Here is a 14,764-nt window from a genome sequence, read left to right on the forward strand (position 1 = left end):
GACTCTATATAGTCACGTGGCACCCGGCAATCAATCCCTTTTGTTCTTCTCGCGCGCAGGTGTGTTGAGTACAGGAGTGTGGTCGTGTGAAGCTGCTTGCTTCTGTGTATACCACTAGTTTCCTGGCTGCTTGTTGCTGGTAGCCCCGTGACCGGGTTTGGTCGGAGCTGCGGGTAAGTCTCGCCCTCCAGGGGCTGCACAAGCTGCTTTCACCTTACCAGATCTGCGGTGACTGGTAAGTTTTCGTTCTTTTCTCAGCAGTGGTTTACTGTTCGCTTTGATTTGCCACGTTAATTTTGTGGCTCTTTTGACTCACGGTAGCGTTTCTGCTCGCGCTGAGTTGTTTTCAGTTTGTTTGCCTAAGCCCACCGGTAGCGTTTCTGCTCGCGTTGGGTTCTTCTATAGTTTGTTTATCTACACTCACCAGTGGCGTTTCTGCTCGCGCTGAGTTGTTTTCAGTTTGTTTGCCTAAGCCCACCAGTAGCGTTTCTGCTCGCGTTGGGTTCTTCTATAGTTTGTTTATCTACACTCACCAGTGGCGTTTCTGCTCGCGCTGAGTTGTTTTCAGTTTGTTTAAGCCCACCAGTAGCGTTTCTGCTCGCGTTGGGTTCTTCTATAGTTTGTTTATCTACACTCACCAGTGGTGTTTCTGCTCGCGCTGAGTTGTTTTCAGTTTATTTGCCTGAGCCCACCAGTAGCGTTTCCGCTCGCGTTGGGTTCTTTTTTGGTTTGTTTGCCTAAACTCACCAGTGGCGTCTCTGCTCGTGCTGAGTTCATCCTTAGTCAATAATCGAGTCGCCAGTAGCGTTTCCTGCTCATGTTGACTTGTCCTTGGTAGCGGGCTGATCACGCCTTTCAGCAGTATGATGCTGGATAGTTTATGTTGCTCGACCTGTCTGGCTCCACTTCAGCCCGATGACGGGCATGACTTGTGTCCCTCCTGCCTCGGTGTGGAACATCTCCGGGAGGCGCTGTCAGATGACGCTTGCCCCAACTGTCGCGTCATGCCCCGGTCGGTCAGACTGGATCGGTTGGCTGCACTGGAGCAGCCTACCGACTGGGCGGGCGCTTCGCCGCGTGCTCGTTTGCCGATGGAGAAAGCGGTGTGCAAACGTTCTACTGGGGCTGCACCTTCGGTACCGACAAAGCGTGCTAGACGGACCGATGCAGGGAGGTTGTCCACGAAAGTGGATCATCTCACTGCTGAGCTGGCCCAAATGAAAGCCCTCCTCCAGTCCTTTCAGACTGCTGGTGATCGTGGCACGGCTCTCCCTACCGAGCAGGATGAAACGTCAGTCAATGACGACGATGCTGTTTCCGTGGCGGCCTCTGGCACCCATTTCTGTGAGGACCTTCCGGAGCTGGGCTCCGGGGCCTCTGGGTCGGACTCCATTGCCTCTCAGGAGGATACGGGGGAGTCTGTGACATCCGCTATTCGAACGGCTCTTGCCCGTTTACAAATTAGTGTTCCTCAGGCCCAGCCTGCGGCCTCCAGCGCCTTCTTTAGGCGCAGTAGGTCAGAGACTGCCTTTGTGGTTCCTCCCTCGGCGGAGTATGTGCGGGAACTGCATGCTTGCTGGTCAGATACCAAGGCGTTTTCACGTCTGACGACGGATGGCAGGGTCCTGGCAGCTATGCAGGAGGCACCCAAGGTTGGCTTGGGGCAGATGCCAGCGGTGGAACCGGGCATTGCCTCTCTTATAATCCCGCCTGATGAGGCCTTGCGGCCCAATGCCCGTTGTCCGCGTCCTCAGTGCCGTATTACCGACGACCTTCTCTGCAAGGCCTATGACTCTGGGGCCCGCATGGGCCGGATTGGGAACTCTCTCTCCCATCTTATGCTGGCCCTGTCTTCCTCCTTGGAATCTGTTCCGCTGGATCATGCCACGCAAGGCCTGGTTGATGCATCTCTGCAGGCCTTTGCTCTTATGACGAGGGAACTTGGACGCACACTCTCCACACTGGTTCATGCTCGCCGCCAGGTCTGGTTGGCGCAGTCACCACTAACTGAGCCTTGTAGGAGGACCCTCCGGGCCCTGCCTGTGGTCCCGGGGGAGCTTTTTGGTTCTGCGGCACTGGACGCCTTGGACCGTACGGCTCAGGCCTCTAGAACGAGGCAACAGCTGGCAGGGCTTCACAGACGTGATCGCCAGCCAGTAAGCACCTGGGCAGCTGCGGGTCCTTCACGGAGGTCCTTAGTGCCTTCTCCTTCTCCCACTGAGCCCCAGGGTCTGTTACCAGGTCAGAGATTGGTCCAGAGACCTGCTCTAGATCGGAGGAACAGAGCTCGAGACCAGGCTGGAACAAGGTCCTTTCATCCCTTTCGGGCCGCGCAGTCTGGCCGGCGCCCTCCCGGGCCTTCGAAGGGCCGGGGGACCCGCAGATGATGCCTTAGGGCCGGCGGTCGGTTATTTTTCCCCGGAACAGCTCAGCTTCTGGGCTGCCCACACCCCGGACTTGTGGGTGTTGTCCACCCTGTCCCGGGGGTACCGTCTTCAATTCCGCCGCCGGCCACCTATCCCTGGCCGGGTCAGGATGACTGTGATCCACGACCCAGTGAAGGCACAGGCACTGAACCAAGAAATCTGAACCTTGCTGGCCAAGGGTGCTATAGTGCCTGTGGACCCCCTGCTGGATCCAGGGGGCTTTTATTCCACGTATTTTCTGGTTCCGAAGAAGACCGGGGGCCTGCGTCCAGTCTTGGACCTCAGGGGCCTGAATGTGTACTTGAAGGCCATGCCCTTTCATATGCTGACCACCAGGGAAGTGTTGCAGGCGATTTCCCCGGGCGATTGGTTCACTTCCATAGATCTCAGGGATGCTTATTTTCACGTTCCGATCGCTCCGCCCCATTGGCGGTTTCTTCGTTTTGCTTTTCAAGGGAGACATTTCCAGTTCAGGGTCCTCCCGTTCGGACTTTCACTGTCCCCCAGGGTGTTCACCCGATGTGTTGCAGCGGCTCTCTCTCCTCTGCAGGCACAGGGATTGAGGATCCTCCCATATCTGGACGACTGGCTCATTTGTGCTGCGACGTGGGACCAGGCGGTTCGAGATACTCGGTTAGTGCTCCATCATGTGGGATGCTTGGGCTTGCAGGTGAACATGGAGAAAAACAGTCTGACTCCCTCACAGGAGACTGTCTTCCTGGGCATTGCCATGGATTCCATCTCAATGACTGCTTGCCCGTCACCCCAGCGGGTGGACGGTATATTGAGCGTGCTCCCGGAATTCAGGCGCGGCATGGCACTGCCTCTTGTGCGGTATCTTCGACTCTTGGGCATGCTTACAGCTGCGTCCGCCGTAGTGCCCTTAGGGCTGCTGTCATTGCGGCCCCTCCAGATGTGGTTGAACAGCTTGAATCTGGATCCCACACGGAACACTCATCGTCTCCGAAGACTTCGGGTGGGGCCTCAGTGTCTTCAGTCTCTGTCCCAATGGAGGGTGAGGTTGTTTATGACCACAGGGGTCCCGCTCGGTTCCCTCCCGTGTCGTCGGGAAGTTGTGTTTACAGATGCATCCTCCACGGGCTGGGGTGCAACCTGGCGGGGTCAAATGGCACAGGGGACATGGTCCCAGCGGCAGGGCAGGGAACACATCAATGTCCTGGAGTTACAGGCTGTACTTCTGGCTCTTCAGAGCTTTCTTCCGGGCTTGCGGGGGAAGCACGTGCTGGTGAGGTCAGACAACACCACAGTGGTCTTTCACATCAACCACCAGGGGGGAACGAGGTCAAGGAAACTGTTGTGCTTGACTCGACGGCTTCTGACCTGGGCAGCTCCACGCATAGCCAGCCTCAGAGCAGCCTACATCCCAGGGCCGGAGAACGTGCCAGCAGATTTTCTATCCCGTCAGAAGCTGCTTCCAGGGGAGTGGAAGCTTCACCAAGAGGTGGTGGAGTGCATCTGGAAGGTCTTTGGCAGGGCGGACGTGGACCTCTTTGCCTCAAGGGACGCATTTCATTGTCCCCTTTGGTTCTCGTTGGACAACAGCAGCCCTCTGGGCCACGATGCTCTGGCACACGACTGGCCCCGGACCCTCCTTTATGCCTTTCCGCCATTCAGCCTACTTTTTCAGACTCTCCTCAGGGTACGTCAGGAGGGGCACAGGGTCCTGCTGGTGGCCCCCTACTGGCCAGCGAGGACTTGGTTTCCTCTACTGTGCGAGCTCATTTCCGGCTCGCCAATGCGTCTCCCCTCCAGGAGAGATCTTCTTTCCCAGATGGGGGGTCAGATCTTGCACCCCGAACCGGACCGGCTTCAGCTCTGGATTTGGCCCCTGCAAGGCCGGGGTCCACCTTCTCGAGATACACTGGGTCCATAGGGCATACAATGGCTAATGCATGGGCGCCGTCCACGCGAGCTGTCTATGCTAACAAGTGGACGGTCTTTGCCACCTGGTGCCGTGATAGAGGGCAGGACCCGGTTCAGTGTTCAGTTTCTGACATACTGACCTTCCTGCAGGCATTGCTGGACCAAGGACGGTCTCCATCTACCTTAAAGGTGTATGTGGCTGCCATTTCCTGTTGGCATGTTGGGCTGAATGGTTGTTGGCCGAGACAAGGATGTTGTACTGTTTTTAAGAGGTGCTCGGCGTTTGCACCCACCCAACCGCCCTGTGGCACCGGCGTGGGACCTTTCTCTTGTGCTTGAGGCTCTTCGGTCCCTCCCATTTGAGCCCCTGGCGTCGGCGGACCTCAAATGGCTCTCACTGAAGACTGCGTTCCTTTTAGCTATGGTTTCCGCAAAACGTGTAGGGGAGTTACAGGCTCTCTCGATAGCCGAACCCTGCTGCCGGTGGAATCCTGATGGCTCAGGCGTTACACTGTGGGCTGACGTAGCGTTTATTCCTAAGGTATCACTGCCAGCAGGCAGCACCCAGCCTCTCCATCTTGCCCGGTTTGACTCCGGAAGTCCCTCTGAACCACTGTGTCCTGTTCGTGCCCTTGAGACATACATCAATGCCACGGCATCCTTCCGAAAGACAAATAGCCTTTTTGTTTGCTACGCTGGCTCACGGAAGGGTCAGGCACTTTCTAAGCAGCGACTTGCACACTGGGTTGTGGATTTGATCTCCAAGGCTTATGCCTTGCAGGACCGGCCACTGCCGGCGGGAGTGAAATGCCACTCTACAAGGGGCATGTCGACATCGTTTGCTGCTATGACTGGGGTGCCATTGGATGTTATATGCCGTGCGGCCTCCTGGAAATCACCTAGTACCTTTACTCGGTTCTACAGGGTGAATGTGGCTGCGCCCCATCCGCTTCAGGGAATCCTCGAGCAGCATGCCTCTACATCACATTAGGTGGGTGGTGTAGTCGTTGTTCCTTGAATGTTGCTGATTCCTCGTGACCTTGTTGATATGAGTCATCCAGTGCTTGAAGCACCGCCTCTGGCGGTCAGTAGGGATGAAATAGAACGAAAGTTACTACCGTAACTACGGTTCTATGAATCCCGGATGACCGCCAGAGTGCTTGGTCCCTCGGAATCTCTGCTTTCACGAGAAGATTGAGGGATTGATTGCCGGGTGCCACGTGACTATATAGAGTCACGTGGGTCCCCGGCAGGTCACAGCTGACTTTGTTGTCATTAATACTCGACCTGCGCATGCGCATGAATGATCATTCAGTGCTTGAAGCACCGCCTCTGGCGGTCATCCGGGATTCATAGAACCGTAGTTACGGTAGTAACTTTCGTTCTGGAAATAATGACAAATTGGAGGCTTTGGTTTGAAAAAAATATTTCTACAGCCCAACGGTCTGCTGTTACTGCAATGAATGGATGAAAAATCATCCTAAAGGACAACCTTCTGTGGAACTAGAAATCAGATTTCTGTTCTAAAAACAATAGAATAAATTCTGTGGATTCATATTCTGTTAGACCAGGGTTCGGTTTGTCCAGAACATCTTGGTCCCGCTGCTGTTTATGCTTCATTTCTTCTTCACTGACTCGCCTCATGTATCAGCTTTATAAGCTGTAGGACTGTTTCTTGTCTAAAGGGTATAAATGATGTCCTGATTCAAAACCACAATTAAGTTGTCAGTGTTTGAAAAGTGAGATTTGAACATGGAAAAAGTTTTTTTAGATTTAGATATGAAATCACTTAAAATATTATAAAATAGTTTAACATATTTATCTCTCCTATCAAACTAAAGCTATTTAACAGATTAATTACACATGGGTTGAAATATCTATAGCCTGTATTTCCTGCAATATTTATAAATATGGCTTAAGGAGAATAAAAATAATATTTTCCTCAGAATATTGAATAAAATAATTAAAAAATGTTTTATAGCATAAATGTCTAACGCTCACAAATCTTTGGGAAGAATTATAAATTTCCAGGGAGTTTTTTTTCACAGAGTGCTTTATGGCACATGATCATAGGAAGTTTAAAGGAAGGAAAAGATGCAACAGATGGAGCTGCAGCCTTGAGAGGATTAGCAAACAAATCCATCTAGGAAGCTTCCTAATGAGTAGAATGAGCAGTTTTTGTATTTAAAGTAATATTCTTATATACGGAAAAACTAATTTTCAGGTTTCTATTTTCTATAAACTGCAAACTTTAAATTAAAAGCAGTAAAGGCTTGAAATATTTCACTAGATGTGCAATAAAGCTTTATAAAATAAGAGGTACTCTTTCTGAAATAAGGGAGAAAAAAAAACATTAAAATTGTATATAATACGCTAAATTTGCAACGTGCTATCCCAAGCAAATAGTTAACACTGTTCATATAATTAAGGAAACATAGTTTAAGTGATTCAGAATCGGTTCTGCCTGTTTCATACAAGAGAGGTGGAATAGCAGAAGGCGGTAAATAACAATATTACATAACAGGTGTTACTGGTCCTCTGCTCCCGCCAACACTGACAGCAGAGTGGAGAACAAAGACAAATAAAAATATAAAAAGGTTCTGATCTGAAGACTTTTAAAAGTCTTAGAGATCATTAAAACCACTGGGAAGAAGGGATATGTGGGAATATAGAAAAACAAACAGCTGACCTCCTTAAATTAAGTTCACATGTACTGAGAACTGAGCTGCACTTCCAGGCAGCAGAAACAGTTTTTCCCACCAGAAGCTTTTAGTAGCAGTGAAATCTCTTTATATTTTCCTGCTAATTTGATCGTTCTATTGGCTTTTTTCACTGGATTCACCAACTAGAGCTGAACTGATATAAAAACTGGGGCCGATATTTACCGATATTTAATTCCTACCCTTTTGACACCATGAAAGGCGAAGTACAAAGCTGACTTTGCTGCAGTTAAAAACCCAAAAGCTGCATCACAATCAGTCACATGACCAAACATCCACCCCATGACCAGACCCCTCCCCTCTCCGCCTCTCAAAGAAAAACAGCAACTGCAGAAAAATTTATTTCAGCTCAGTTTTACTTATCAGACCGATTCTTATATTAATGTCGATATACGGTGCATCCCTACCATTTCTAGATCTATATTGGATTCTGCAGCTTGTATAAAATGGACAAAGATGCATAATTATAACTTATCTGTGCAACCAGCACAATGTTATGAGAAGAAGAAACCCTCACCCATGATTGCATCCTGTTGATTTTATTTGAAATAAAAAAGTATATATATTTTTTTTATTAAAGTTCTTTATCTCAGCTCCCTGTGTGTGCATGTCACCTATGTAATAGAGTTGAACTCTTTGTTAACCTCTCTATGTCAGGCATTCATTATATAAAATAATCTAAATTAAAAGCAACATGATTTTTTTTTTTTCTTTTCCTTACAATCAGTTTCCTGTAATACCAAGCATAAACTAAAATGTTTTAAGTCTCTTGGCTCTGTGGTTATGTTCCAGATCATGTGATCTGGAAAAATCTAAATATGCTTCAAAGTTTGCAAACCAAACCGAGTCTGAACACTGGATTGTTACCAGAGTTCTGAAGACAAACCTCATGTCCAGTCCGTTGAGGAACAGGATGCGGTCGCCTGGTTTCAGTCCACATTCCTCAGCAGGACTATCTGAGAGGGACATGGAGACAACAGAGAGGACAAACATCAATCCCTGGATGCAGGAAGAACCCGAACAAGGTGACTAATCTGATGCTGTCAGTCTCTGTCTCTCTGAGAGCAAACAAAGGCCATCAAACTGGAGCTCCATGTCAAACGGCGTTACATAAGGAAGCGGCTGCTGCCATCGCCTCCTCATCTGTCAGCTCTACCATCTCAGCAGACTGACATCTGTTTTCACATCAGCTTCACCGACTCTAATTTCAGCTTTAAGACTTCATAAGTTTTCATTCTTCTCTGTCTTTAATCACTGAAGGGAAGGATGTTCAGCTCACGATGATGAGACACGCCATCCACCCCCACCATCTCCATTTCAGCCTCCATAAGGCCCACTGAGTCAGCGCGCTCCGGCACATATCGGTGGGTGATGATGGTGGGCGAGCTCAGTGCCGTCATCGTCCAACACAAACACAGGAGATACAGAAGCCCCTCCCTCCATCCAGCAGATTCTCTCAATAGCAGCTTTATTTCTGCTGCTGTCATTTCAGAAATCAGTTCATTAAGAAGCTTTTAAAGTCGCAGGTTAGTTTAGGGATGGCAGCCTCTTACATAATGATATTAAATGTGACGCTTCCATGTGTTCGGCTCTCTGTGTCATATTTTCCTCTGCAGGGTTTGATTGAATTGATGAAAATTAAAAAGCTTAAACCCTGGAAACTACAGAATAATTTTTGTCATTTTAAAGTTCAGTGGAAGGGTTTAAACATCACAAACACATGGCAACAAACTAACACAAACTAGCTTGTTATCATAAGGAGGAAATTAAAACAAATATCCACGGACTGCAGCTTTTGCAGGTTTGTTTTAGTGAAACATCAGTTTTCAAGCCTTAGATGGATTTTGTTCTGGACTTTAACTAGACCATTCTGAGACGTCCAGGTCCTGGTAGGTCTGCAGGTGGTCTGTCCTCACTCCCTGTTCTGATTATTTGAAAGGAGCTCTGGACGTGGTTCAAAGCTTGAGATACTTTTGATTGCCCAAAAGTGGAACTCACAATAACCGATTATAAAACAAAACATATTTAACTTAATCTTTTAATCATTTAATTCTTAGGCATTTTATTTTTTCCATCTCAGATAAAAAAAACAAGAACACAAATTTGTTGCCTGGATGTAAGTAAGGAATTGAAATAAACACAGAATAAAATCATATTATAAACCTGTATTTATAAAACTGGAGCTCCTATAGTATGTCCCTTATAATAACATTTGAACTTGATCAACTGGGAACAAAATACAGGACAAAATTTATAGTCAGACTGACTGAATTAGTTTTACTTTGTTTTTATCAAAACATCTGAGCTGCTTTAATGAGCTCCGATAGATCAGTGTGAAAAACAGGTTGTTCTCCGCAGAACAGGAAAAACTACTCATAAAAGAAAACAGATCCCAGCCCTATTTTATTTTACAACCTAAGAATTTATGCACCCTCTGCAATGCACTTGCGGACCACTAGGTGTAAACGTACCCCTGGTTCACTGTTCTAAAGAACCTCTGAGGACAGACCTTGAACAGCTGCTGTTGGACGCACACCTGGACTAAATATTTAACTAATTTCTGAAGTTAGGTAAGAGTGGATTTATGTAAATCCCTTTATTTTCCCACAATGGGGGACAATAAACCCATCCCCTTGGGGAGCAGTGGGCTGCCATTGTGTGGCGCCTGGCGAGCAGTGTGGGGTTAAGGGTCTTGCTCAGGGACCTATAGTGGCAGTCTGCTGTAATGAGTGGGATTTTAACTTCCATTTTAACCTCCAGGACCCAAGCGACTCCCATTTATGTAAGGGAACATGGGAAATGGGCTGAATTCAAATATAGGCCACACTTTTCAGATTTTTATCTGTAAGATTATTAAAATCTGATTACTCAGATTAAATGAAACCCAGGCAGCCATTATCCTTCCACTCTTTATCGACTCACACTGTTTTGGTCGATCACATAAAATGACTAAATGAGAAAAGTTCAAAGTGTTCAAGGTGAATACATTAAGAAGGAACTGCAAATGGGAAAATGTCTCCAAAATCCCTTAATGCAATTGTGTGGCATTTACCAACAGCCAGCATTGATGGAAACAGCTGCTGCTGCACAGCCTGTTCCCAGTGTGTTCCCCTGAACATTTCACTGGCTGACTCAGACTAGTTCACCTCCTGGAACGCTCACAGGAACACCCCCCTGTTCCTCTTTGAATGCTTTCTGCCTAAAACCACAACAGAATCAGCCTCCTCCCTCTTCAGCCCACACACTGGAGCGTTTGGGTCAAAGCCGCTCGTGGAAAAGGGAACGGCTCGTGAGGTTCTTACGGCGGCGTGTTCTGAAACAGAAGCAGTACCTGGGATGACGGAGTCGATGCAGACGGGAGCGTGACCTCGCAGCGTGAAGCCGAAGCTCTTTTTCCCTCTGTAGACACGGATAACCCTATAAAAACAATCCAGACAGAGATGAAGAGAAATCCTTCCGATATGAGAATTTACTTCGTTAAAGGTTTCATTTCTATTCAGCAGTTTATAATAACCACTACAGAACAGCACTGCTGCTCACATTATTCCGGTACACATGAACCTTAATATTAAATACTGCAGACTACAGCATCTCCATCTACTCATGAATAATGCAGGTATGAAGCTAATACAATATGAGAACCTTAGGTAAAAAAATAAATAAAACAGACATCTAGAAAATAAACTGAACAACTTCATAAAAAACAGAAAATATACACTATATTGCCAAAAGTATTTGCTCACCCATCCAAATTATTGGAATCAGGTGCTCCAATCACTTCCATGGCCACAGGTGTATAAATTCAAGCACCTAGGCATGCAGACTGTTTTTACAAACATTTGTGAAAGAATGGGTCGCTCTCAGGAGCTCAGTGAATTCCAGCGTGGAACTGTGATAGGATGCCACCTGTGCAACAAATCCAGTCGTGAAATTTCCTCGCTCCTAAATATTCCACAGTCAACTGTCAGCTGTATTATAAGAAAATGGAAGTGTTTGGGAACGACAGCAACTCAGCCACGAAGTGGTAGGCCACGTAAACTGACGGAGCGGGGTCAGCGGATGCTGACGCGCATAGTGCGAAGAGGTCGCCAACTTTCTGCAGAGTCAATCACTACAGACCTCCAAACTTCATGTGGCCTTCAGATTAGCTCAAGAACAGTGCGCAGAGAGCTTCATGGAATGGGTTTCCATGGTCGAGCAGCTGCATCCAAGCCATACATCACCAAGTGCAATGCAAAGCGTCGGATGCGGTGGTGTAAAGCACGCCGCCACTGGACTCTAGAGCAGTGGAGACGCGTTCTCTGGAGTGACGAATCGCGCTTCTCCATCTGGCAATCTGATGGACGGGTCTGGGTTTGGCGGTTGCCAGGAGAACGGTACTTGTCTGACTGCATTGTGCCAAGTGTAAAGTTTGGTGGAGGGGGGATTATGGTGTGGGGTTGTTTTTCAGGAGCTGGGCTTGGCCCCTTAGTTCCAGTGAAAGGAACTCTGAATGCTTCAGCATACCAAGACATTTTGGACAATTCCATGCTCCCAACTTTGTGGGAACAGTTTGGAGCTGGCCCCTTCCTCTTCCAACATGACTGTGCACCAGTGCACAAAGCAAGGTCCATAAAGACATGGATGACAGAGTCTGGTGTGGATGAACTTGACTGGCCTGCACAGAGTCCTGACCTCAACCCGATAGAACACCTTTGGGATGAATTAGAGCGGAGACTGAGAGCCAGGCCTTCTCGTCCAACATCAGTGTGCGACCTCACAAATGCGCTTCTGGAAGAATGGTCAAAAATTCCCATAAACACACTCCTAAACCTTGTGGACAGCCTTCCCAGAAGAGTTGAAGCTGTTCTAGCTGCAAAGGGTGGACCGACGTCATATTGAACCCTATGGATTAGGAACGGGATGTCACTTAAGCTCATATGTGAGTCAAGGCAGGTGAGCAAATACTTTTGGCAATATAGTGTATATCCTCAAATACTTTAAATATAAGCTAATATTTGGCTTATTTAGACCTTAGTTTAGGCCCTAAACTTTAGGGACTCAAGCCATCATACAGAATAAAAACCAGATTATATTGACATTATTGATTAATTACATTAGCTTAAAGCTGTTCCTAACGTAACACTGATCATAAAATAAATGATATTAGAAGGTTAAGTGGTCAGGTCTGTGTCTAGCCTATAGCGGACTGCTTGACACCTGTTGTTGCCATGGTGATGTGGAGGTTAGTACTCTTAGTCTCCACTCTGTGCTTGTAGAGTAGAGATTTTTACAAACAGATTTGTCTTTTCTTTTTAACAAATAAAAAGTGCAGCAGTCTTTATTCAGCCAGCTAACTGACAGTGTGCAGGAATAGGTGGGGGAGGGGAAAACACTGCCTCATTCTGTTCTCGGTATAACAGAAGTAAAATATCTTCTCGTTCCTGCAGGTTTTCATTTAAAGGATTTGATCCCTTAACGGTACGGTGGAAACAGCTCCAAACCTGGAGAGCCAGTTTGGTTTGGTCCCCTTTAGACCTCTAAATCAGAGGTTCCTGAATGTTTTAAAATGTTTTCTTATAGAGTATGATGAACTTTGGCCAGCTTTTTGTGTTCAGGCTGGGAAGAATTGGTCAGAAGATAAATATTAATGATAATTTTTTATCCCACGTTGAATCCATTTTAGAGTTTCAAGCAGGATAAATGAATAAAGAGAATTGGGTGAGTTTATAACCAAACTTAAGCCTAAAAATCCTACATGGCTGTTTTAATATTAATTAAATATTAATTAAATCTAATCTAATATTTTTTTCTCTTACATACAGTCTCTTGTATATAATTTCTAAAGCATAAAATGACAATTAGCTGTAAATGGTAACTGAAATTAGCAGGTTACACTTCATATCAATTAGCCAAACCAAATAGTTATAGATAAATAAAACATAATAAATAATTAAGAATAGGGGTGGGTATTGCCAAAGAAGTCACAATTCAATTCGAATCACGATTCACAGGCCACGATGCGATTCTATCACGATGCATCACGATACTTGAATTATTGCGAAGCATTGCAATATTTTCTCCTCCATGTTTTGTTTTTGAATGACTCGGCACAGTATCCCGCGGCCGGAAATGCTTGTGACACAAGGCAGCGTGCGTCAACACATCCGCAGCAACATCTACTGGACTGGAAGTTGTATTACACTTGTTTTTGGCTGATGTTCGCCAACCATTCATGCAATTTTGTTTATTAATTTTTTAAAATTAATAATCGATACTTGGCATCAAGAATCGATGCAGTAGATCACAAAAATTAGAATCACGATGCATCATCATGACGATTATTTTGCGCACCCCTAATTAAGAAGTGGTTGAACAGGGGGACCAGCAGCCTCATTGCTGCTTACAGGCCTCCTATTGCATCTTCTTTGTTTTCTTTTGTCACTTCCTGTCAGTGGGAGTCAGAACAAGTGGAGGAATGACGCTGTGTTTGTTGACAGATCAGGCTCAGAGTTCAGTTTCTGGTCCAAGATAAAACTGATTCTTGATATCTCATGGTGCTGATGGTGTTGCCGAATTTCACAACACGTTGCCATGGAAACAGTTTAAGGCAACATAGCCTGAGCGTATATAAACAGAGGGAAACCTGTTCTCTGGCTACTGCAGCTCCAGGCTGTTATGTAAGACGAGCTGAGAGCAGAGAGGAGCCTGAAGACCTGCGTGTCTGAGACGCACCAGCTTTTCCTCTCTGCATTCACACCTTTTCATTAGGAAAAAAGAATCATCTGGAAAAAATCAACAGAGATATTTAGATATACTATATCATTAAATTCCAGATCAGACTTTTAACTCAAAGTTTCTCATTATTTCTGCCTTTCTTTCTCTCACACCTCTCTCTCTCTCTTTGCAACCCTGTTTCTAGATGGTTCCTAACTGCTGGGTTCTGAAGGGAGAGAGTCGTGTTAACCCAACACCATCATCTCCCTCCGATCTGCTGTGTGACATATGCAGCTACAAGAGTTCAGTCTTTCATGAATAGAGACCATTACCACGAGTGTGGGAGTTGCTGCGTTATTCATCGGACAGCCATGTAATCAGGGTGTTAGTGGGTGGAGGATGGGCAGGAGAAGATGTTCAGTGTTCCATGAGGATCAGCTTTTAGCAGCTTCCCTCCATCCTTTGATGCTTAGATCAAAAAATAGTTAAATGGGGAAGTCATTTAAAAAGTTGATTCCTTGCATGAAGAATTAACCAAATACACATAGAGCTTTGATTTTTTTATGCATAAGCATCATATAGATATAATATGTATCATATTGTAAACAGTTATTGATTTATCTGCTACTACTAAATACTAATAAACAAAATCATTTTTCTCTACTACTGTAAAAATCTAAAAAAGATCTTTGTTTTAGTTTTATCTTTTATGCATCTGGATTTTTGAGGTTTTTTTTGCACATTTAGAAGTAAACAAGCATTGTAATAGTGAGTAAAATATGCATTTCAATATGAATATATTATTAAACATATATTTAAGATTGGTTAATGTTAACATATTTTGATAATTTTTAAAAATTTCAGATTTATAAAAATGGAAAATTTAGCAAAATCCAGTTAAATGAATGAATCATTTGATTTATCTGTGTAGTTTTCCAGCTAAAGCTGGATTATAAATAGTTTATAAACAATTGTTTTAATGAGAGGGAGCTGGCAGGAGAAGCAATAAACCCAAAGAAAGATTTCTGAGTTCTCCTC

At 45.8% G+C, this 14,764-nt stretch overlaps 1 protein-coding gene across 2 annotated transcripts in view; it reads right to left on the reverse strand.

The window, feature by feature from the left end:
- grid2ipb (glutamate receptor, ionotropic, delta 2 (Grid2) interacting protein, b) overlaps nucleotides 1-14,764 on the reverse strand; it is a 42,259-nt gene that overhangs the window by 14,257 nt on the left and 13,238 nt on the right. For both annotated transcript variants that reach the window (XM_038274139.1, XM_038274140.1), the window contains 2 exons: nucleotides 10,362-10,447; nucleotides 7,917-7,986 (listed from right to left, as the gene is read on the reverse strand). In XM_038274139.1, the coding sequence (XP_038130067.1) occupies nucleotides 7,917-7,986; nucleotides 10,362-10,447 (156 nt within the window). The remainder of the gene's footprint in view (nucleotides 1-7,916; nucleotides 7,987-10,361; nucleotides 10,448-14,764) is intronic.

Source organism: Cyprinodon tularosa, unplaced genomic scaffold, assembly GCF_016077235.1.
Source record: "Cyprinodon tularosa strain WSP-4 unplaced genomic scaffold, ASM1607723v1 ctg90, whole genome shotgun sequence".
Classification (NCBI taxonomy): domain Eukaryota; kingdom Metazoa; phylum Chordata; class Actinopteri; order Cyprinodontiformes; family Cyprinodontidae; genus Cyprinodon; species Cyprinodon tularosa.